The 21,898-nt window shown below is 51.7% G+C and overlaps 1 protein-coding gene and 1 long non-coding RNA gene across 2 annotated transcripts; both read left to right on the top strand.

Annotated features, from left to right (window-relative positions):
- Positions 1-3,184: 3,184 nt before the first annotated feature.
- Positions 3,185-20,979, top strand: RFC2 (replication factor C subunit 2). The gene is made up of 11 exons (XM_036112597.2): positions 3,185-3,342; positions 5,840-5,909; positions 7,985-8,026; positions 8,345-8,451; positions 11,558-11,659; positions 12,426-12,526; positions 15,253-15,410; positions 15,627-15,692; positions 17,017-17,097; positions 18,672-18,785; positions 20,546-20,979. The coding sequence occupies exons 1-11, from the start codon at positions 3,188-3,190 to the stop codon at positions 20,654-20,656; spliced, it is 1,107 nt and encodes a 368-aa protein (XP_035968490.1). The 5' UTR covers positions 3,185-3,187; the 3' UTR covers positions 20,657-20,979.
- LOC144382224 (uncharacterized) lies at positions 8,459-11,383 on the top strand. The gene is made up of 2 exons (XR_013448731.1): positions 8,459-9,862; positions 11,018-11,383. It is a non-coding gene; the product is annotated as an uncharacterized LOC144382224 (long non-coding RNA).
- Positions 20,980-21,898: the final 919 nt, after the last annotated feature.

The raw sequence follows: 21,898 nt of genomic DNA, 5'->3' as shown, positions 1-21,898 counted from the left end.
CAGCAGCAAGTAGGTTTGCTATTCCTGGCCAGTGGAGGCTACCAGTGGGTGGAAAGCAGGTGTCTCTGGTACTCCTGGTCTTCAGACGCCACCCCATTTTCAACTCTACAACCTGCACTGTGACTTGAGAAATGGGCTGCACTCTAGTGGTCAAAGTCAAGGTGTCATTCTAACCAAGATTTGTTGCCTGTCCCATCTGATAATTTGATGGGAATGCTCTGGCTTTTGGTAAAAGACTTTTTTTTTTTTTTTTTTAAGAGAGGGAGAGAGCAGGGAGAGGGGCAGAGGGAATCTCAAGCAGATTTGATGGTCAGCACGGAGCCCGACACAGACATCAATCTCACGACCCTGAGATCATGACCTGAGCTGAAATCAAGAGTCAGAGGCTTAACTGAGTTAGCTACCCAGGTGCCCCAAGGATTTTTTTTTAAGATTGATTTTATCTTTTTTTTTATGTATGTATGTATGTATTTATTTATTTATTTATATGATAGTGAGAGAGAGAGCACAAGCAGGGGGAGCAGCAGACAGAGGGAGAAAAAGGCTCCCAGCTGAGCAGGGAACTCGACACGGGGCTCAATCCCATGACCCTGGGATCATGACCCGAGCCAAAGGCATATGCTTAATGACTGAGCCACCCAGGCATCCCAAGGATTTTGTTTTCTGTTTTCTCTCCTTTCCATGTCCTTCCTCTTTTGCATAACTAATTGCCCTCGTGAGGTGAGAGTCAGGGGGCTTAGCCTAGGTGCAGATTCCATTTCCTAGGATTTCGCAGATTTGTTAGGAGAGAAGAGGAGGAATTCACTTTGGGTTGTCCTTGACCTTTCCTTTGGTTTGTTCCTTGACCTGTGGTTTCCCCAACATACCTGAGGGCCCCCCAATGTGGCTGTTGTGTGGCTCTATAGGAATGGCTGGAGTTTTTAAGCTCTGAGCTCTCTCTGGGACCAACTCAAACAAGGCACAGAAGGCTCAATATAAAAAAGCCCTGTTATTAAAAAAAAAAAACAAAAAACAGACAAGCCCTGTTATGCAGTTCTGCCCCAAAGGTCACCTCCTTCTCTGATTCTCCTGGCATTCCAAGTGCATCAGTGAACACAGAGTCCTGGGTGCACCAACAAGCCTCCTGTAGAATGGGATTTTGGGAAAAGAACCACAAAAGGGTTAAGAATTATATACTGTTTCCTGTATTTATTGAAAATATTTTGTTTTTAAGCTGTGTATGTGGTGGAAGGGGGTGCGTGTATGTGATAGCTGACTATAAGGAAAATATTAATATTGCCACATGGAAAACATTCCAAGGGAAAACCAAGAAAAAGACATTTCCAGAAGAGTTTATGTTTCAAGAAAATTTGCATCTTCTCCTCCAGAGAAATAAAGGATCTGTGAACAGTGATTTTCGAAACATGCAAGACAGCTCTTTTAGTTCAAAGGAAAATGGAAGGAGAGTCAACTTCAAGCATCCCCCCGCCCCCAAATCATACAAAAGGGGAAAAGAAAACCACTGAGTAACTTCTGAACCTGGAGACTTTAGGAACTACCACCAGGAGGACAAACTGCTTCAGAATTTGAGTCATTTGTGGTTCCTGCTCAACTGGCAGTAAGTTAAACAGAATGAGAAATCACGTGTTCCCGTCCAGTTCACAGAAGACAATTATAAATTGTGCCCACTGCTTCGAGCTCACTAGCCTGGCTGCAGAACCGGGATGAGCACTTAGCAGACACGAACTCCGCGTCTAAAGTGTGCAAGGGAAGGAACCAGGCATTAGGCGGCAGGCACCTCGTTCTCAAGGAGCTGACCACTCAGGTTGGGAAGATGACGCGCAGTCCTTACACAAGAAAAATGAATATAACAGCAATACCGTCTTCCCCAGTAAATATCCGTAATTGGGGAAAGAAAACTGAAAGGTAAGGATAAAAAAAACTGAACACAATCACTTGCGATATAGATTTTGGAGCCCATGTTTACCTGAATGACTAATCAATCAATCACCTGGAAGACGAGGTCTTCAACCTAAAATATATAGAGAATTTAACTGGTGATGGAAGGAAAACAGCCAGTGGGGTTCTGAAACGTCCTCTGGTGAAAGCAACCCAGTTCCTCACAGCGGACCCAAACTGTTCTGGAAACATGGATCCTCACTGTTCATTAAAGACACTCAACTGGAGTATTTACAGCGCCCCAGGCCTTGTGCTAAGCAATAAGGACAGAGACTAACGGGTCCCAATTCTTACCTTCGATTTGGACATGAAAGCCAGTTTTTAACCCGAAATTATGATGCAATACGGTAAGTGCAATACAGCAGAATTTTATACGAATTGCTTTGGCAGCCTGGTGGGGAATGAATCCTGGCTCCACCACTTACAGCCTAAATGACATTGGACAAATGATTCAATCATTCTCAAGGCTGTTTCTGCGGATAATCATGAGTATCTGCCTCAGGTCTCGTGCACAGTAAATGACAGTCATGGTTTATTATTTTTATTTATTATTCACATTATGACGTTTGGGCTATGCGAGGAAAGCTTAGTTCAATAGGGAGAAAACGAGCCCAAAACAATGCTCAAAGCACTTGTCAATATGGAGTACCTATCTTTCCGGAACGAAACCGAGTCACATCTTCCAGAGGGACAGTAGCCTCCTCTGCCAAACCGGAGTAATCCCCACTGTACAGCATCGTGAGAACTTCCTGACCGCAAGCACCAAGTTCCAGGGCGCAGGAGGTGCCCACCCCACGGGAGCCGGCGTTGCCACCCGGACACCTGAGCGATCCGGACAACTGGGCACGGTCAGGTCCTAGATGTCACCGCCCAGGCGCCAGTCCCTGTCCCAGTCCGCCGTCGGTCCCGCACCTGGGCGGCGGCGGGAAGCTCCAAACCGCCCCCAGAGCCGCCCGGGCGCCGCCGCCCCTCCAGACCCGCCGCGCCGAGAGGGCTTCCCACACAAATCACACAAAGACGAAAACCGTCCAACGTCCCTTCCTGGAGCGACCTGCCTTCTCGGAAGTCGATGCGGTCGGGCCTCGCTTTCCTCTCGCTGGCCCGGCTGGACGCCAGGCCTTCCACGACAACCGGCGTTCCCCCAACCTCTGGCCAGGTCGGTGCCTTCTGCGCAGGCGCGAAAGGGGGCTGGCCCACCGCTTCCGCTTACGGCCGGCGTCCCCCGGGTGCTAGGGGCGGGCTCTGCGTGATGGCGTCACGGGGCGGGGCCTCCGGCGCGGGAAGAGGCGGCGGGAGAATGGAGGTGCGGGAGAGTGGCGGTGGCGTCGGCGAGCGCGGGGCCCAGGACCCTGCCCCCGCCTCCAGCAAGGTCTCGGGCAGCGCCGGCCACTACGAGCTGCCGTGGTGAGGGCCCAGGCCATGAATGATGGGTGCTCTGGACGTGTGGGTGGGCGAGTTGGCGGGCCGTGTCCCGGGGGACCCTAGGGGCGGGAGCTCGTTCTAGGGGGTCCTTAGCGGAGCAGGAAGCCTCGGGGTGGCATCGAGTGGATTAGTATTTGGAGAGGGCGAGGGACGCGCGTCGTTGACCCCCCCCCCGGGCTCAAGAGTGGCGGGTCTGAACTCTGGAAGCGGGATCATGGTCAGAACAGTGCTAATTCTGATCATAGCTGCCCGCTGTGACCACCCACTCGGCGCCTGGCGCTGTGCCTGGGGCTACTCTGATGGCGGGAAGCGTCGGACGCAGGTTCGGAACTCGGGGTTGTGCGCAGAAGGCGCATCCTGGGTAGCTGAGAGGAGCTGGTGACGTGGAAAGTCACCTGCCGCGGGCACAGGTGTGGTGTGGGCGATCCGCTCTGGTCCCACTCCCTCTGCGCGCGGTTATGGTTTACTCTCCGTCCTCCGTGCATGCCCATCCCTCCAGCCCACCCCTCTCCTGAGCAGATACCTAAATGGAGCGCAGTACAGCTTACTGGAACATCCACAGCAGCACTGGTCAGTCCCCCAGCTACTAGCCCCTTGAGTCCATTGACAGCCCTGGAAATGAGGCTGGTCCCAATTGAGATGGGCTGTAAGTGCACAAAATACACCGGATTTCCAGGACTTAGTATATAAAAAAAATCTCATTCGTAATTGTTATATTGATGACATGTTGAAAATGATAATATTAGGTTCAATAAATTCTTAGGAAAATTAACTTTCACCTATTTTCTTTTTACTTTTTTTTAAACATTTTTACTCATTTATTTGAGAGAGAGAAAGCATGTGCGCACGAACAGGGTGGGGGGTGCTCAATCCCAGGATCCTGAGATTATGACCTGAGCCGAAGGCAGACGCCTAACGGACTGACCCACCCAGGCGCCCCTCTTTTTACATTTTAATGTGGCCACCAGCAAGTGTAAAATTACATATGTGGCTTGCGTTACATTTTTTATGTATGACACTACTTTAAATGCTTAGGATATTTTATTATACAAAACACACTCTGGTGTCATGAACTTCCATTTGATAGGGAAAGACTAAAGAACAAACCAGGAGATAAGTAGTATATTTGATGATGACAGGTGGCATCGGGTAAATGACTCTGGTGGTCAGGGAAGGCCTTTGATGAGATGATATTTCAACAAAGACGGCAACTCAGGGAGTGAGCCAAGTGGCAATGTGGAGAAAGCTTTCAGGCAGGGGGAGCCCCTATGGAGGCCCTGGAGGAGGAGCATGTTTGCCATGTTCAAAGTCTAGCTCAAATTTCAGCGCCTGACATTCCTAGGTGCTGATTCCACAGCCCTTGGTTTATATAACCAGTTTAGCACTGTAGGAGGATTTGCTAAGCTCTCTGTGCTTGCTGATAAGGAAGGCCTTTAGAACAAGAACCATGTCTTGCACCTTTCTGTACCTTCCACTTTCCTCCCCCTAAGATCTCAAACTCCTTATACAGTGCTCGGCACCTGGAAAGGACTAAGTATGAACAGGAAATGAGTAGCAACAAGCATGCTCCATCTGCTGGTCTTGGAGGAGAACTCTATTTACTGTAGGATGTGGCAAACAAGCTTCTTTGCATGTAGCTGCTTCTGGAGCAGAACCAGGCCCTGTAGAGCGTGCAAGCTGAGGGTAACTCAGAGAGTATAATAAAGGGCAGAGGAAGTGCTGATTGCAAATCTGCTGCCACTTCTGTTTTCAGCTAAAGACAGTCATTTGCTCACAGCATCGCTTGCTTTTATTCATTTAAAAAGAGAGAAGTATTGGGGCGCCTGGGTGGCCCAGTCGATTGAGCGTCTGACTCATGGTTTTGGCTCAGGTCGTGATGTCAGGGTCATGGCATCGGGCCCCGAGTTGGGCTGTGCGCTCAGCGGGGAGTCTGCTTGAAGGTTCTCTCCCTCTGAGAGAGAGAAGTATTCATCTGAGTAAGCCACTAGCCTGTCCACACTTCCCATAGCCTCATAGGATCACAGGGCAGGCCTGTGGTTTCTGTCTAGCCAGCCCTGCGGTGCACCTGGCACCAGTCATAGAAACTGGCAGGTAAGGGACAAGAAGGGGGCTCGGTTGCACTCGTGTCTGTCAGATCAGACGTCAGTGCCTCATGTGCTGAGCTTCTGTTGTGACGGGCAGACCGTGCGGCCGCCCAGCGTCACAGCGCTCCAGATGGCCCGCTCTGGCCCCTCTCCAGCAACAACAGGTGCATCTCGGCTGTGGCCGGTTTAAAGCCCTCGGTGTACAGTTCTTAAGCGCTTAACTTTTCAAATGGCCCTTGGGTTACCTCTTCGAATTTAAAACCTGCAACATTTACTATATTTAAATTGCCTGTATATAATTTTCTGACAGAGCTCTCGGGATTGCCCTTTAGGGCTTGCTCTTGGGAGCGTGAAAATAGTTACGTCACCATCTTTATGCGTTTTCTTAAAAACAGGGTTGAAAAATATAGGCCAGTAAAGTTGAATGAAATTGTCGGGAATGAAGACACGGTGAGCAGGCTGGAGGTGAGTGATTTTTTTTTTTTTAATATTTTATTTATTTGTGACAGAGAGCGAGTACAAGCAGGGGGAGCAGCAGGCAGAGGGAGGGGGAGAAGCAGGCTCTCCGCTGAGCAGGGAGCCTGACGCGGGACTCAATCTCAGGATCCTGGGATCATGGCCTGAGCCGAAGGCAGACGCTTAACCGACTGAGCCACCCAGGCGCCCCTGATTTTTTTTTTTTTTAAGAGATGATCCTATGTCACATTATGTGGTTTTGACAAGCTCGAGGGAGGCATTTGGAGGAAGCCGGCCAAGATAGTGAGGGGTGGAGTGAGCCATGAATTCCGAAGAATTGAGGGATTGAGAGCCAGTCAGTTTGGAGAAGACTAGAAACTGTAGTGGTTAACTTCACATGTTTGAGGCGCTGGCTTATTGGAGAGGGGTTCTCTGACCTATGATTCTAGAGCTGGGATGGCAAACCTTTTCTGTAAAGGCCGACTAGTAGATACCTTAGGCTTTGTAAACTGTATAATGTCTTTGTCCAATATTCTTAATTTTTTAAACAATCCTTTAGAATCATAAAAATCATTCTTAGCTAGGGGGCTTATAAAAACAGGCCCCAAGGCGCCTGGGTGGCACAGTCCGTTGAACATCTGACTCTCGGTTTCGGCTCAGATCATGATCTCAGGGTCATGGGAAGTCTGCTTGGGATTTTCTCCCTCTCCCTCTGCCCCTCCCGCTTGTATTCTCTCTCTCTAAAATAAATAAATCTTAAAAAAAAAAAAACAACAACAGGACTCAGGCTGGATTACCCCCCCTCTTCCCGCCAACACCCCTCCACCATGGTTTGCCAACCCCCGCCTAGAGGGACTGAGTGACAGGGCACAGCCGTCTTCAGGACAACAGGACCAGGAGTGAGTAGAAGTGTGCACCATATGGCAAGCTTTGGAATCCTAGCCCTAGAGGTCTTTAGGCAGAATCTAGAAGCCCAGCTATTTGAGACATGATGGAGGCAGTCTCTGCAGTAATGGGGACTTAGACTCTAACAGCTACCAAGGTATTTGTTTATTTTACAAATCAGTTCATTTTACAAATATTTGCGGGCCAGATATGGTGCGGTGTTAGGAGCTGTTGATGTAACGGTGAACAAAATAGACACGACCCCTGCCTGTGTGGGCTTTAGTCTTACAGGGGCCAAAGTCAACAGGTCGTGTGATGAGCACTGTGACAGAGGCAGAACGGGGTGCTGTGGAAGCACATGGGGGGGTCGTGTTAACGTGCTCACAGTATCTTAGTTCTCAGATGGAAGAAGGGACAGCAAAGCTAAGTAAGTGGGAGTTAGCCAGACTTGGGGGACCAGGAGCGGAGGGAGGGAAGGCAGCAGGAATAGCATGTGCAAAGGCCCAGAGGTGAGAGGGCTTAGCTTGTTGGCGGGGGCGGGGGGCGCGCAAGGGTTATGCCATCTGATTGGAATACAGAGTAGGGCTTTCCAGACATTAATATGTGTATGAATTGCCTGGGGATCTTGTTAAAAATGCAGATCCTGATCCAGGGAGTGGGGCCAGAGTCTGCACCTCTGCCTCGCTCCCGGGGGATGCCGATGCTGCGGGTCCATGGAGCCCACAGCGTAACAAGGCTGTAGAGTGTGTGTATTGGGGTGTGAGAAATGAGCTGGTGAGGTGGGCAGGGCCTCCTGAGCCCTGTTTGAGTTGGGGCTCACAGGGCAGGAAGGAGTCTTCCAAGGGCTTCATCAGGTGCAAATGTTTTAATAGCTGGGGCGTTCTAGAAAGTTGGTTGTGGTTACAGTAGGGAAAATACATGGGTGTGGGGCAGGATTAGAGGCCAGGAGACCAGTTAATGGCCAGGGTAGGGTTGATGGCATCAAGGGCCCAAGTGAGGGGAAGCATGGGTGGACCCTTGGGTGGGTATGAGGGGGAATGAGGAATTCGGTTCGGAATATGCGAAGGGGAGAGTTCCGTGGGGCATCCACATGGAGAAATCTGTGGCCACCTCACCACATGGGCCTGTGTGGCTGGGGAGGAGGCTTGGCGCCTCAGGTCTGCAGATTAACCAGTTCTGATGCCCCTTTCTTCCTCCAGGTCTTTGCAAGAGAAGGGAACGTGCCCAATATTATCATTGCTGTAAGTCCCTGGTCCTGGCCCCGTTGGAGGTCTTGGAGCCTCACTTTCCCTCCCTCCCAAGAGCTTAAGTGCTCAGAGCTTCCTCGTCAGAGAGGCCCATGGTCACCAGAGCCCTTGCTGCTCCCCTTGGCAGAGGGAAGCATTCTGCCCCAGTTGGTCGGGAGGCCTCTGGGTGGGTGGCTGTGTTGATTCGATGTGTGCTGTGGGTTGCAGAGGAGGTTCGAAGGGGAGGTGAGCGCAAACAGTGGGGAGGAGGAACTCAGGAGCTAAGGGCAAGCTCATTCTGTCGGCCTCAAGCCCTTGCCGTCTCCTCCCTAGGGTCCCCCTGGAACCGGCAAGACTACAAGCATCCTGTGTTTGGCACGCGCCCTGCTGGGCCCAGCATTCAAGGATGCTGTTTTGGAGCTCAATGCCTCCAATGACAGGTACACCTGGGAATTTGGACTGTGTGAAGGGTGGCGAGTGTTTGAAGTTTGAGTTGTCATAGAAACCGCCTTTTTGCAATTCTGTGTTGTACTTGGGGTTTGTCTCGCCAGCTTTGTGTTTTCCTTTGATCCTTCCCCTTGAACGAGAATGGGCGTCACTTCCCTGTCCGAGTGGCAGCGTAAGCACTGACTTGCTGGTTTCCTTTTTTTTTTTAAATGAAGGTGTTTTTTTGTTTTTTTAAAGATTTATTTATTTTAAAGACAGAGATAGAGTGCATATGCACACGTGCGCAGGAGAGGGGCAGATGGAGAGAGAATCTTAAGCAGACTCCCCGCCGAGCGTGGAGCCTGATGCGGGGCTTGATCCCACCACCGTGACACCACAACCTAAGCCGAAACCAAGAATTGGACGCTCAACCGACTGCGCCACCCAGGCACCCCTTTAATGAAAATTTTAAAAATTATTTTTAATTGTGGTAAAATACACATACCATAAGATGTACCATCTTCAGCATTTTTAAGTGCACTGTTCAGCGGTGTCACACGCATTCCCATTTCATTTGCGGAACTGAAACTGCATATCCACAAAAAGATAACTTTCTGTTTCCCCCTCTCCCCAGCCCCGGCAACCACCATCCTACTTTCTATTTCTATGAATCTGACTCCTCTAGGGACCTCACCTAAGTGGAATCGTCCAGTATTTGTCTTCTTGTAACTGGCCTACTTCACGCAGCATAATGCTCTCAAAGTTCCTCATGTTGGAGCAGGTGTCAGAATGCCCTTCCTTCCTAAGGCTGAATTGTGTCCCCCTGTGTGGAGAGACCACCACAGTTTGCTTATCTGTTCATCTGTTTTGGACCCTTGCGTTGCTTTCATCTTTTGGCTGCTGTGAATCGTGAATCATGCTCATATGAACAGGGCTGTACAAATAGCTCTTTGAGACCCTGCTTCACGTATCTCGGACACATACTCAGGAATGGGATGGCTGGATTATTTTTGGTAATTCTGTTTAATTTTCTGAGGAAGCGCTGTCTTCCCCGGCGGCTGTGCCACTTGATGGGCTCACCAACAGTGTGTGATTTCCCCACATCCGCACCAGCACTCGTTTTCTGTGTTTGCTGGCAGTGGTGGGCATCCTGATGGGCAGGAGGTGCTGTTCCCTCTTCAGATAAAACCAGCAGAGGACTAGGAAATGAGGAACCGTTGAATAAAATGTCTGCAGAGTCTGCCTTCGGTGATCCCTTAAGGATGTGGGTCTCGGCGCCTTACTGTTTTCCTGGTTTCGAAGAGCCACACAGACCTGAAACAGACAACGCCCTTCGTAGGCAACTCCCTGCCCATCCGCTGTCATGGACGAGCCTGGGAGCGACCCATTTTGTAAACGCTGATTCCAGACGTCAAATACAAATAGGTTCTAGCTTATTGTTACTTCTTGTTATACTCACCCTTGACTCATCAAACTATTTATTTATTTGAGATAGAGAGTGTGCGTGAGCGTACACACGAGATGGCGGGTGGGGGGCAGCAGAGCGAGAGGGATAAACCGACTCCACACTGAGCATGGAGCCCGCTGAGTGGCTCGATCTCATGACCCCAAGATCATGACCTGAGCCAAAATCAAGAGTCAGATGCTCAACCAGCTGAGCCACCCAGGGGCCCCCAAAGCACCCAGGTGCTTTTTTTTTTTTTTTTTTTTAAAGAGGGAGAGAGAACCCGCTCGAGGCGAGAGGAGGGGCAGAGGGAGGAGGGAGAGAATCTTAAGCAGGCTCCATGCCCAGTGTGGAGCCTGATGCGGGGCTCGATCTCACCACACTGAGATCATGACCTGAGCCAAAATCAAGAGTCAGAGTCTTAACTGACTGAGCCACCCAGGCGCCTCCAAATTCACTACTTTTTTTTTTTTTTAAGATTTTATTTATTTATTTGACAGAGAGAGACACAGCGAGAGAGGGAACACAAGCAGGGGGAGTGGGAGAGGGAGAAGTAGGCTTCCTGTGGAGCAGGGATCCCGATGCGGGGCTCGATCCCAGGACCCTGAACTCATGACCTGGGCTGAAGGCAGACACTTAACGACTGAGCCACCCAGGCGCCCCTGCCTTCAGCTTTTGATCACTTCCAACTCCCCTGTAAATGTTGATGGGCCAGCAAGCATCTTAACAGACGAGAGAATACTGTCACATGAACTTTTAGCAAAACAGGGCGGTCCACGTTCTGGTCAGAAGATACTGGGAAATGAAGTCCTTCCTGTTGAGTGACCAACCGCATGGAAATGTATTTATTTTTTGTCCTTAGGTATATATTGTTCACTCCTTGATGCTAAAGTTTGAGAAAATTCACCCACGATTTTGGCATTGGAGGACCCCGTAGTCTGAGACAGTCTGACTGTGGTCGGTCTCACTGTCCTCGTTAGCGTCATTTTCTGATTTGTCTAATAGTATGGAATGTTCTCTGTCATTTGTTTTCATCTTTTGTGAGTGGAAAATGAAAAAGTTTTGAATTTTCAGCTGCGATCGATGAATGCTTTAAAAAACAACAAAGGTGGTGTATTTGAACTTATATCTTCTAGAGAGAGAATGCAGGGCTCCTAGCGACACAAAACATTGTCGGACGGGGCAGTAGGGACAGTTTTCCCTCCCTTCACACCATCAGAGGCAAGTGAGACGAGTCTTGCATTTTCTTAGGACTTTAACGTTTTGTGTTTTTTTTTTAGCATAGTTGGGAATAATTGAGAAGGAACAAGGAAATGGTCACTAGGATGATGACGTTGCCATTTCGTTTCAAGACACAGGAAGAATAAGGTCACTCAGACCTCGTGATGTATTTCAGATTATCCAAGGGTCCAGTGAACTCGCAGGGTAATTGCTAGATAAAATGACTCTCATGCTGTCAGGAGGAATAAGTACATTTTATCTTTTTTTGGGGGGGGGAGGACCTCTACGAAGGAATAAAAGTAATGCAACGTCAATCCTTATACATAGTTAGAATTGCCCCGAAAACCTAAAAACTAAAATTGTGTGTGTGGTGGTGTTCCAGGGGTTAGAAGCCCCCCGAAGGTACGTGGATGTGTCTGGGAAGGTGACAGTACAGTGACACCTTGTCGTTTCAGGGGCATCGATGTGGTGAGGAACAAAATCAAAATGTTTGCCCAGCAGAAGGTCACGCTTCCCAAAGGGCGGCACAAGATCATCATCCTGGATGAAGCAGACAGGTAGAGCACTTTGCCAAGCACACACTGACCTCGATTTCTCAGTCTCTTGTCAGGCTTTGTTAAAGCAGAAGCTCTCTCCCCTCTGCACTTTTGTGCCAGACCAGCTTATCACATCTTCCAAAAGCAATTTAACAGGCACCTGAGTCTTACACCTTATCTTTATTAAGTAACTTACAAACATTTGTAGAAGACAGTGTCGGTTAATGGGTTCGTTCCAGCTTCCCGTGGATGACTTAAATGATATCTCTTTATTGTGGTGAAATACACACGACATAAAATTTACCATTTTAGGGACGCCTGGGTGGCTCAGTCGTTAGGCGTCTGCCTTCGGCTCAGGTCGTGATCCCAGGGTCCTGGGATCGAGCCCCACGTCGGGCTCCCTGCTCTGTGGGAAGCCTGCTTCTCTCTCTCCCACTCCCCCTGCTTGTGTTCCCTCTCTCGCTGTGTCTCTCTCTGTCAAATAAATAAATAAAATCTTTAAAAAAAAAAAAAAATTTACCATTTTAGCCATTTCTTTAAAAAAATATTTTATTTATTAGAGAGAGAGGGAGGGAGGGAAGGAGCACGAGTGGGGGGAGGGGTGGAGGGCGAGGGAGAAGCAGACTCCCCGCTGAGCAGAGAACCCCACAGATGCAGGGCTCGGTCCCGGGGCCCCAGGACCATGACCTGGACTCGAGGGTGCCCAGGCTCTCTGGGGGAGGGATTTGTGTCCAGGGGGCCCTGGGTTCCAGTTGCAAACTGCCCCCGTGTGTTTTTCTTTTCTCAGCATGACTGATGGAGCCCAGCAGGCCTTGAGGAGAACCATGGAAATCTACTCCAAAACGACTCGCTTTGCTCTTGCTTGTAATGCTTCAGATAAAATCATAGGTGAGAGTCAGCTCTAGGTGGCTTGGGGTCCACCCGTGGTGCTCACATTGGCTCTTTAGCCACAGAAGAGTAGGGGCTTTTTGATTGCCTACCACGGGCTGAGCACTACAGAATCTACTTTTTCTTTCAATCTTATATAATTCTACGTGAAGGTATTCTTAGCTCCACATTAGAGAGGAGAAAACTGGAGCCCAGAGAGGTTGAGTAGTTTGCCCAGGGTCACACAGCACATGGAAGAGCTGGGACTGGAACCCCGATTCTGTCGGACTCTTGCTCCGTCGCGGGCACATGTGACATTTCGATGTCCTTTGTACAGTGTCATGGTCACGGCCTTGCACTTTGTGTGCGTGCTGGGCATTTGGCACACACTCCGTCTGTACACGGGGCTTTGTCGTCACCAGGGACTGCCTCCCCTGTTGCAGGCTCACCCGTCAGTCCACTTGGACCCGGCACCTGTCCCTCCGTCCCCTGAAGTCTTGTCTGCTTCCTCACTCCTTTGCCCCCCTCCTGTCTCAGCTTCCTGCTGGTTTGCACTTTCTTCCCTTTTCGATACCCACGGCAGACCCAGTCCCGCTTTGTTTCTTTTTTTTTTTTAATGAGATTGGAGAATGATTTCTTTTTTTTTTTCTTTTTAAAGATTTTTATTTTTTTTTATTTATTCATGAGAGGCAGAGAGAGAGAAAGGCAGAGGCAGAGGGAGAAGCAGGCTCCCCGTGGCGCAGGGAGCCCGATGCGGGACTCGATCCCGGGACCCCAGGATCATGACCTGAGCCGAAGGCAGACGCCCAATCGACTGAGCCACCCAAGCGCCCTCCCACTTTGTTTCCTTCTCACTGTTCCTCACCCCTCTCTTGCATCACACCCACACTGCTAACCCCCAGGCTGTGTGAGCTCAGCCCTGGGACTCGCCCTTCCGCACCCAAGCCACAGTCGCAGCTGCAGACCGGCGTGTGGCCAGCCACACTGCGCCGCGTGGTCCCAGTTCCCAGCCTCGGCGGGCTGGCCGTGGCACCAGGAACCCTTCGTGTCCTTCCACCTGCACCAGATGCTCATTTCTTCATTAACCTGTTCAGCTATCACTCAGCAAACATTTACTCTTGTTCTGTACGGTCCTGGTGGGGAACATATGGTGTTGAATGAGAACATTCTTGACCTTCAAGATGGCACCAGTGTGGTAACACTTCTTTGAGGGCAGGAGTGGCATCCTACTTAGAGACCCCCTCCCCAGATGCATTTCGCGTAGGGCTGTGCATCCACGAGGTCCTTTACTGATTTGACAGAGCAGCTGTGGGCAGAGAAAGGGCAGGCCCTCCCTTGTCAATTTTTCTGATCCATATAGTACCCTGACTTTTTTTATATTTCTAAAGAGCAACAACAGATATGTAAATGGAATCACTAAAGAAATTTATTTCTGGGGCGCCTGGGTGGCTCAGTCGTTAAGCGTCTGCCCTCGGCTCAGGTCATGATCCCAGGGTCCTGGGATCGAGCCCCGCATTGGGCTCCCTGCTCGGTGGGAAGCCTGCTTCTCCCTCTCCCACTCCCCCTGCTTGTGTTCCCTCTCTCGCTGTATCTCTCTCTGTCAAATAAATAAATAAAAATCTTTAAAAAATAAAAGTAAAATAAATTCTGTGAACTCTGGAGCGCCTGGCTGGCTCAGTCAGAAGAGCATGCGATTCTTGATCTCAGCGTTGTGAGTTTGAACCCCACATTGGGTGTAGAGACTACTTAAAAAAATAATAATACTAAATTCTGGGGCGCCTGGGTGGCTCAGTCGTTAAGCGTCTGCCTTTGGCTCAGGTCATGACCCCAGGGTCCTGGGATCGAGCCCCGCATCGGGCTGCCTGCTCAGCGGGAAGCCTGCTTCTCCCTCTCCCACTCCCACTGCTTGTGTTTCTGCTCTCGCTAGCTCTCTCTCTGTCAAATAGATAAATCTTTAAATAATAATAATAATAATAATAATAATAATAATAAACAACTCTGCGAACTTAGCTTCCAGTGTTCTCCACAAGAAGAAAATCTGCTAAAGGAAACATCTAGTGTAGCTGGAACATTAATTGCTTTTATCTTATCTTGTGCTGATAAGCCAAATACGTAATTAAGGGTCTTGGTGGAGATTCCTGATTTCAGATAAGTTGAAATGGACTAACTCTTAGGACTCCCCGGTTTCTTTAATGCACATAAACTTAGAGGAGTGCATTCCTTGAAAGTGCGTGTGAGCACAGAGGATGGAACACAGAGCAGATGGGGGCTTGGAGATCAAGAAGAAGCTGTTGTCACAGTCTAAAAGGAGGGTCAGGGGCAGCTTCCAGAATTCTGCATCCGTCTCTCTAGTGGCTCTCCGCCCAGGCTGTGGTCAGAATGTCCTGTGGAGCCTCAGAGAAACCCCGCACATGTCCCTGCTCACCCTGGACCGGCCGGGTGGGGACACCCAGCACACACGGTGACCGGGAGCCCAGCACCGACTCACCTGCGGGCTGTGGCACGTGGGTGTCTCGATCCTGGAGGGTCTTTTCCCCTTCTGGAAGCCGAGGCTAGCTAAGGCCATCGGGGCAGTGCTGGGCAGGCTTACTGGTTGAGGCTTTGAGCTAGCGGAGGGCACCTGCTGGGGAGGGAGCTGTCGGTGCCATCATGGCCGGTGCGTGTCCCGCGCAGCGGCGTCCTAGCACGAGGGGCTGTCGGGGATGCGCCGGCCTCTGCGCCGCGCCTCACCCTTCTGTCCCCGTCAGAGCCCATTCAGTCCCGCTGCGCAGTCCTCCGCTACACGAAGCTGAGCGACGCCCAGGTCCTCGCCCGGCTGCTGACGGTGCTGGAGCAAGAGAAGGTGCCCTACACCGACGACGGCCTGGAAGCTGTCATCTTCACGGCGCAGGGGGACATGCGGCAGGTGCGTGCCGTCGGGGCCCCTCGGCGCCCACCTCCTGGGCCGCGTGCGCCTCGTTCTGGGGGGGGAGGCTGCGCAGAGACCGTGGACCCCGCTCACTGGGGCCTTGGGCTGGCCGAGGACAGACCCGGGAGGAGGGGGCTCCGCTTGGACTCGGGGGGGTGGGGTGGGGTGCTCAGGACTGAAAATCGCCCCCAACGCGCACTTGATTCTCCACAGGCGCTGAACAACGTGCAGTCGACTTTCTCGGGGTTCGGCTTTATTAACAGCGAGAACGTGTTCAAGGTACAGGAGCCGCCGGGGCCCCTGCGCCCCGCGCAGAATTGGGAGGGTCTCGGGAGCGCCCCCGCGCGTGGGGAAGTGGAAGTGCTCGCGCGCCCCAAAGGGCCTCACGCCGCGCCGCACCCCAGGGCTCTCCGATCTGGTGGCAGAGGACGCAGGCTCCCCGCTGCCCCCTCCCCGGGATGGTCCCACTGCTGGGAGGCAGGAGGGGACGCTGAGCCCCTGCTCCCTGCCTCCCACACCCACCAAGCTGAAGGACGAAGTTTCCCCACTCTCCCACATTGGCCAAGGCTTTTTCTCCTGGGAACGCTTTTGAAAAGGGGCTGCCCCATCCTAACAACTTGGCTCTTTTGGAGGCCAGTTAGTTTCCCCCTTATTTGGGGGTAAAAACTGGATAGGGCTGTCCATGCGTTCAGACCATAGCTGTTTCTTAGCAGGTTTGTTTGGGTAAAGAAAGCTGTGTGGAAAGCCTGTTTCGGCCCTGGTGGTGACTGTGTTTTCAGGGATACTCCAGGAACTTGCTTAGTTTCCTCTGGATAGTTCAGGCTCTGAGCCATCCTGGAGCAGACCTTCCAGGGCTCTGGAAAGCAGGATTTCTGGGGGAAGTTAACTGAACTGGGAAGAGAAGTTCTAGGGCACTTGGGGCTGTGGGAAAGAGCAGAAGGCTCCTTCAGAAGTTGTAAACGTGGTTGGGGGCACCTGGGTGGCTCAGTAGAGTGCCGACTCTTGATCTCAGGTCTTGATAGGGTTGTGAGTTCGAGCCCAGCGTCGGGCATGGACACTACTTAAAAAAAAGAAGAAGTCGAAGTTTTAAATGTGGGTCCCGGGGTGGAGGGTGGAGTGCGGACTCCAGGCCAGTGGAGGGAGGGGCCGGGGGGGCAGCCCCAGGCTCGGGGACACCTGTTCCTCTTCACGCTGACATGCTGGGGTCGGGGGGAGTCTGTCCCTGGAAAGCCAGTTTCTATTCCAGGTGGGAGGCTGGTCGAGTTCGTAAGTGGATTGTGAGTGGTTCTGGGCAAGCGGTCCTCCGAGTGTGGGGCTAACAGCTTTTCAGAAGACAAGAGATTCCCGTGGGCCCTTGTTCACTCCGCTCGTGCTTGGGCAATCTGTAACCGCGGTGTCCGAACTTCCTCCCCAGTGAGGAAGGTTGACGCCACACTCTGGTGACGCGTTTGGTAGTGAGGGGGGCGTTCCCAAACCTGGTTCTGTTTGCCGGGGAGTTCGATGGGAAAAGCCCGCTGAGCGGTTGGTTCCGCTGGTGTGTCGGGGCTCCTCCCCAGGTGGGCCCCCTCAGCTGCTGACAGGCCTCTCTTTCCGGTTTGCTCAGGTCTGCGACGAGCCCCACCCCTTGCTGGTGAAGGAGATGATCCAGCACTGCGTGAACGCGAACATCGATGACGCCTACAAGGTTTGCGTCCCTCCTCCTCCCTGACTCGGGGGGAGACTGTGCTTCTTCGGCAGTGCAGAGGGGGCCTGTCTGTGTGCTGGGGACTTCGCTCACAGGCACGGCTCCCCTCGATTCTTGCTTGGAATGAGGCCAGGAGCTAGGTGCACACCAGAGGAAGGAACGGATTCCGGGAGACTGGATTCCTTGGTCTGAATCACACTGCTGACAAGCACTCAACCTGCAATTCAGAGTCATGTCCTTGTCGTATAATTATATCCTCCACAGGGGAACTTTGTCCACCCAAGAGCTGAGGAAAGACCAGGCCAACTCCTTACGTTTCCGTGACGCCATCTGTGTCTGCCAAGGGACACTTTGCCCTCCGTCCCCCTGAGGAACATGGGAATGGCGTTCAGGGACCCAGTGGTCCCTGGTCATCTGGGAGAAGCAGGACCCAGGGCTTCCAGCCTCGTTATGGAGCCTGGTCCCATGTGCGCATTCCAGGGGGCATCATCACAGTTCAGGTGACCCTCAGGTCCACAAGGGTGGCAATGGTATGATTTAAGGCCACTGGCCTGGTCCCAGCCAGTTTCCCTCCCCCTGCTCCCACCAAACTAGGCCAGAAGTGGGCTGGGTTTAGGGCAGGGCCAGATGTAACTCGAAACCAAAGGGCAAGGCGGGGAGACCAAGGCAGAGACCCAGACACAGGGCCCAAAGGTAGCCTTCAGATTTAGGGACACAGAGCTTCCGTGCCCCCTGCATCCGCCCCGAGATGCTATAGCAAAGGCAAAACAACTGGCCCCAGACCCCGCTGTCTGAGTGGGCTGGGTGGGATTGGAACTGGGGCCTGTGCTTGAGACCCGGCAGGAGGCTGGGAGGACTCTGCTCGGTGGAGATCTGGTGGAGGCTAGGCCTGCAGGGGGGCCTCTTCCCCTTGGGTGCTCACTGGGATGATTAATAGTTTTTTTAGGAGCCTTGGATAAAGACACTACATGGGTGTCATAGGAGACCATGCAAAACATTTTAAAGATTTTGTTTTTATTTATGAGAGAGAGAGAGAGAAAGAGGGCGCGAGCGGGCAGGGGGAAGAGCAGAGGGAGAGGGACAAGCAGACTCTGCGCTGAGCTCAGAGCCTGACACGGGGCTTGATCTCAGAACCCTGCGATCATGATCTGAGCCGAAACCCAGAGTCTGGCGCTTAACTGACTGCGCCCCCCCGGGTGCCCCTTACCACGCAGTACATTTTAAAACATTTGCGATGTTGGGGCGCTTCGCTGGCTCATCAGCCCGTAGCGCATGTGACTCTTAATCTCAGGATCCTGAGTTCAAGCACCACATTGGGCATGGGGCCTGCTGTAGTAAAAAAAATTAAAAAAAAAAAAAGAATAAATAAAAAAATAAAACATTTGTGATGTAATCTCTCCCTGGTGGGAAACTCCAGTGACCCCCAGGCAGGCTGGATGGCTGGGTCGCCAAGGGTGATCTGTCTGCTCCCTGCTGTGTGACAGACCCAAGACTGGTGTGGCTTCAGCCTCGTCCCTGCTCCACCCCCCCACCCCCCCGGACCCTTGTCACCCAGTGTATCTTCCTCTGTCTAGATTCTCGCTCATCTGTGGCATCTTGGCTATTCGCCGGAAGACATCATTGGCAACATTTTTCGAGTGTGTAAAACCTTCCAAATGGCAGAGTACTTGAAACTGGAGTTTATCAAGGTCAGTGAGGGTATAACAATGTCTCTCCTGGGGAGCGTGGGCCACGCCGCGGTCTCTTCGTGTGGCTCCCGGGCCCGGCCCCCGGAAGGTGCTCAGTGAGTGTCCCACCGCCGGATCGTCCTGGGGCTGGGAGTTGGTCTCAGCTCTGCCAGTCAGCGGCCTGGAGTTCCTCAGGGCGGCTCTCTTCACTCAAGATTTGTTTGTTTACCCTTAAGTTCAGGTTAATTGAGGTATAATCTACAGAGAGTAAAATGCCTTCTGCTGACTGGTGTTCAGTCCTGTCAAGGTCGGAACAGCTCCGTAATTCCCCCGCCCCCTAAATGCATGTGCCCCTTGGTAGTCGGTCAGCTCCTCCCCCAGCAGCCAGAAACCACCGCTTTGTTTTCTCTTTGGGGGGACACAATTTTCCGGAAGGTTGTCCTGTGGGCATGACAGCGGAATCAAGGAGAAGGTAGCCTTTTGAGTCCGCCTAGCTTAACGCACTTGGGCTTTGTTCGTGCCGTCGCATCTGTTGGTGGGTCGTTCCTCTTCTTTGCCGAGCAGCGAACCACGGTTTGTGTGTTCACCACCTGAAGGACGCCGGGGGGGGGGGGGTCCTCGGTTTTGGTGACGATTAGTGAGGCCACTATAAACATTTGCGCATGCGAATCGGTGTGAACGTGAACGTAAGTTTTTATTTTTCTCGGGCAACTTCCCAGGAGGTAGGATGGCTTGTTCTAATGGTCAGGGTATGTTTAACTTTATAAGAAACTGCCAAACCGATTTCTGAAGCGGCTGTAGATTGTGCATTTCTCCCAGCAGTGTGTGAGCATTCCAGATGCCCCCCAAGCCTAGCCAGCACTTGCAATGTTCGGTTGATTCTTTTTTTTTTTTTAGATTTTATTAGAGAGAGAGTCGGGGGAAGGGGCAGGGCAGAGGGAGAGGGCATCTCAAGCAGGCTCCATGCCCAGCGCAGAGCCTGATGCGGGGCTCGATCTCACAACCCTGGGACCACGACCTGAGCGGAAACCAAGAGGTGGACGCTCAACATACAGAGCCACCCCGGGCGTCCCCTCAGTTGATTCTGTTAAAGCCATTCTAATAGGTGTGTCATAGCATCTTCTCCTGGCTTTAACGTGCATTTCCCAACAGCTGACGGCGTCGGGTACTTTCGCATGTGCCGATTTGCCATCCGTTATCTTTAACGAAGCATCTGTTCAAATCTACCGATTTCTTAATTGGGTCATTTTCTTCTTACTGAGTTTTGAGACTTACTTATATACCCTGGCTTCAGGTCCTTTATCAGACATGTGTTTTATAAGTATTTTAATATTTTCTCCAAGCCTGGCTTTTTGTTCTTTTTTTTTTTTTGTTATTTTCTTAACAGTACCTTACAGGGAAATAGCCAAATAAACTGAACTCTAACCACAACTCATGACAACTTAGAGTTCCTTTTCCAGCTGAAGTTTGAGTTCATTGCGTCCATTTTAAGTAAACTGCTAGTTTAAGTTAAAAAACATAAAGTCCTCCCTCACTTATTCTTTTTTTAAAGATTTTATTTATTTATTTGACAGAGAGACACACAGTGAGAGAGGGAAGACAAGCAGGGGGAGTGGGAGAGGGAGAAGCAGGCTTCCCCTGAGCAGGGAGCCCGATGCGGGGCTCGATCCCAGGACCCTGGGATCGTGACCTGAGCCGAAGACAGACCTTAACCGACTGAGCCACCCCGGCGCCCCCCTCCCTCACTTATTAACCAGCTTGACATGTGCTTTGCTTTTCAGGAAATCGGATACACGCATATGAAGATAGCAGAAGGCGTGAACTCCCTCCTGCAGATGGCAGGGCTCCTGGCCAGGCTGTGCCAGAAGACAATGGCCCCGGTGGCCAGTTAGGGGGGAGAGCTCGTTGCTCGGGGTGACAGGGGTCCTGAGAGTCCTCGTCCAGGAGAGACAGGAGTCAGCGCCTTCTGATTTGGAAAAAAGGCCGCCCTCGACCGGCATGGGGACATGCCTTCCCCTGACACGACCGTGGTCTTCACGCCGCTCCCACGCATGTCTGCAGTCAGCTTCAGCCTCACGGACATGGTGGCAGGGTGACAGGGCCCCAGAGAACCTCAGGGCTTGGCACCCGATCTGGGCACGTGTGGCATCTTAGTTAATAAAAACGTTGTACGGTTTGGTCGGCGCTAAGCTGGCGTCGCCCGGCCACAAGGAAAGCCAGCGTCCCGTCTCTGAGCGTCCCCAGCGTCTGACAAGTAGAGCAGGTGATGGGGATAGTAGACCGATGAAGCTGATCTCAGTGCTTCTAGAAGCCTGGAGGACAGTTCCATGGGGTAAGGGATGGAGAACAGCCTGGGACAGTAAGGACTTCAGAGAGGACCGGCAGGACTCACCTGCCGGGGACAGTGGTGTGACGCCTGCCCACTGACCGGCCTTTTCTGTACAACCGCGTATGCGTGTTGCTTTAGAATTCCCCAGTGAATTTTCTATTACTTTGTATGATCGTTCCTCCCCCACAAGGTACTATTTTTTCCCCATTTTCTTAAATTATAAAAAAATATCAGTGTACATAAAAGAAAGAATAGGGCGCACCTGGGTGGCTCAGTCAGGTGAGCATCCAACTCTTGGTTTCGGCTCAGGTCATGATCTCAGGGTCCTGGGGATCGAGCCCCGCATCGGGCTCCCTGCTCAGTGGGGAGCCTGCTTCTCCCTCTGCCCCTCCCCCTGCTCATGCTCGCTCACTCTCTCCCTCTCTCTCCAATAAATAAAATCTCTTAAAAAGGGGGGGGGGGGAAGAATTAAGGTCCTCAAAAACGGCAATGTGAGGTTTTAAAAAACATTTTAACAAACATATTTCCTCAATCTTATTCTTCATCTGGAGCCTCATGATCGTGGTGAGGTTTGCAGGAGAGGACCAGGGCCCAGAGGCGTGTGTCTGTGCCACACACCCCAGAACCGTGTTGCAGGACTCCTCCCGCCTGGAGCCCCCACCACAGCCCCACTGCACCCCGCTCCGTCTCTGAGCCTGAGGTCGGGACTCCCGGGGCTGAAGGAACAAGTGGCCAGCAGCTGTGTTCTGGTTTTCCTTCTCATTTCCTAACTGATGGCATTAACTTGGAAAGTTAGTGTGGCATC

The sequence above is a fragment of the Halichoerus grypus genome, chromosome 6 (assembly GCF_964656455.1).
Source record: "Halichoerus grypus chromosome 6, mHalGry1.hap1.1, whole genome shotgun sequence".
In the NCBI taxonomy this organism is placed as follows: Eukaryota; Metazoa; Chordata; class Mammalia; order Carnivora; family Phocidae; genus Halichoerus; species Halichoerus grypus.
This window is presented reverse-complemented; position numbering and strand designations above follow the sequence as displayed.

Excerpts from the sequence above, each read along its gene's own strand:
- RFC2 (XM_036112597.2), top strand. The coding sequence starts at position 3,188 with ATGGCGTCACGGGGCGGGGCCTCCGGCGCGGGAAGAGGCGGCGGGAGA. Across the intron at positions 5,910-7,984 it reads ACACGGTGAGCAGGCTGGAG|GTCTTTGCAAGAGAAGGGAA; the intron begins GTGAGTGATTTT and ends TTCTTCCTCCAG. Across the intron at positions 15,411-15,626 it reads CGCAGGGGGACATGCGGCAG|GCGCTGAACAACGTGCAGTC; the intron begins GTGCGTGCCGTC and ends GATTCTCCACAG.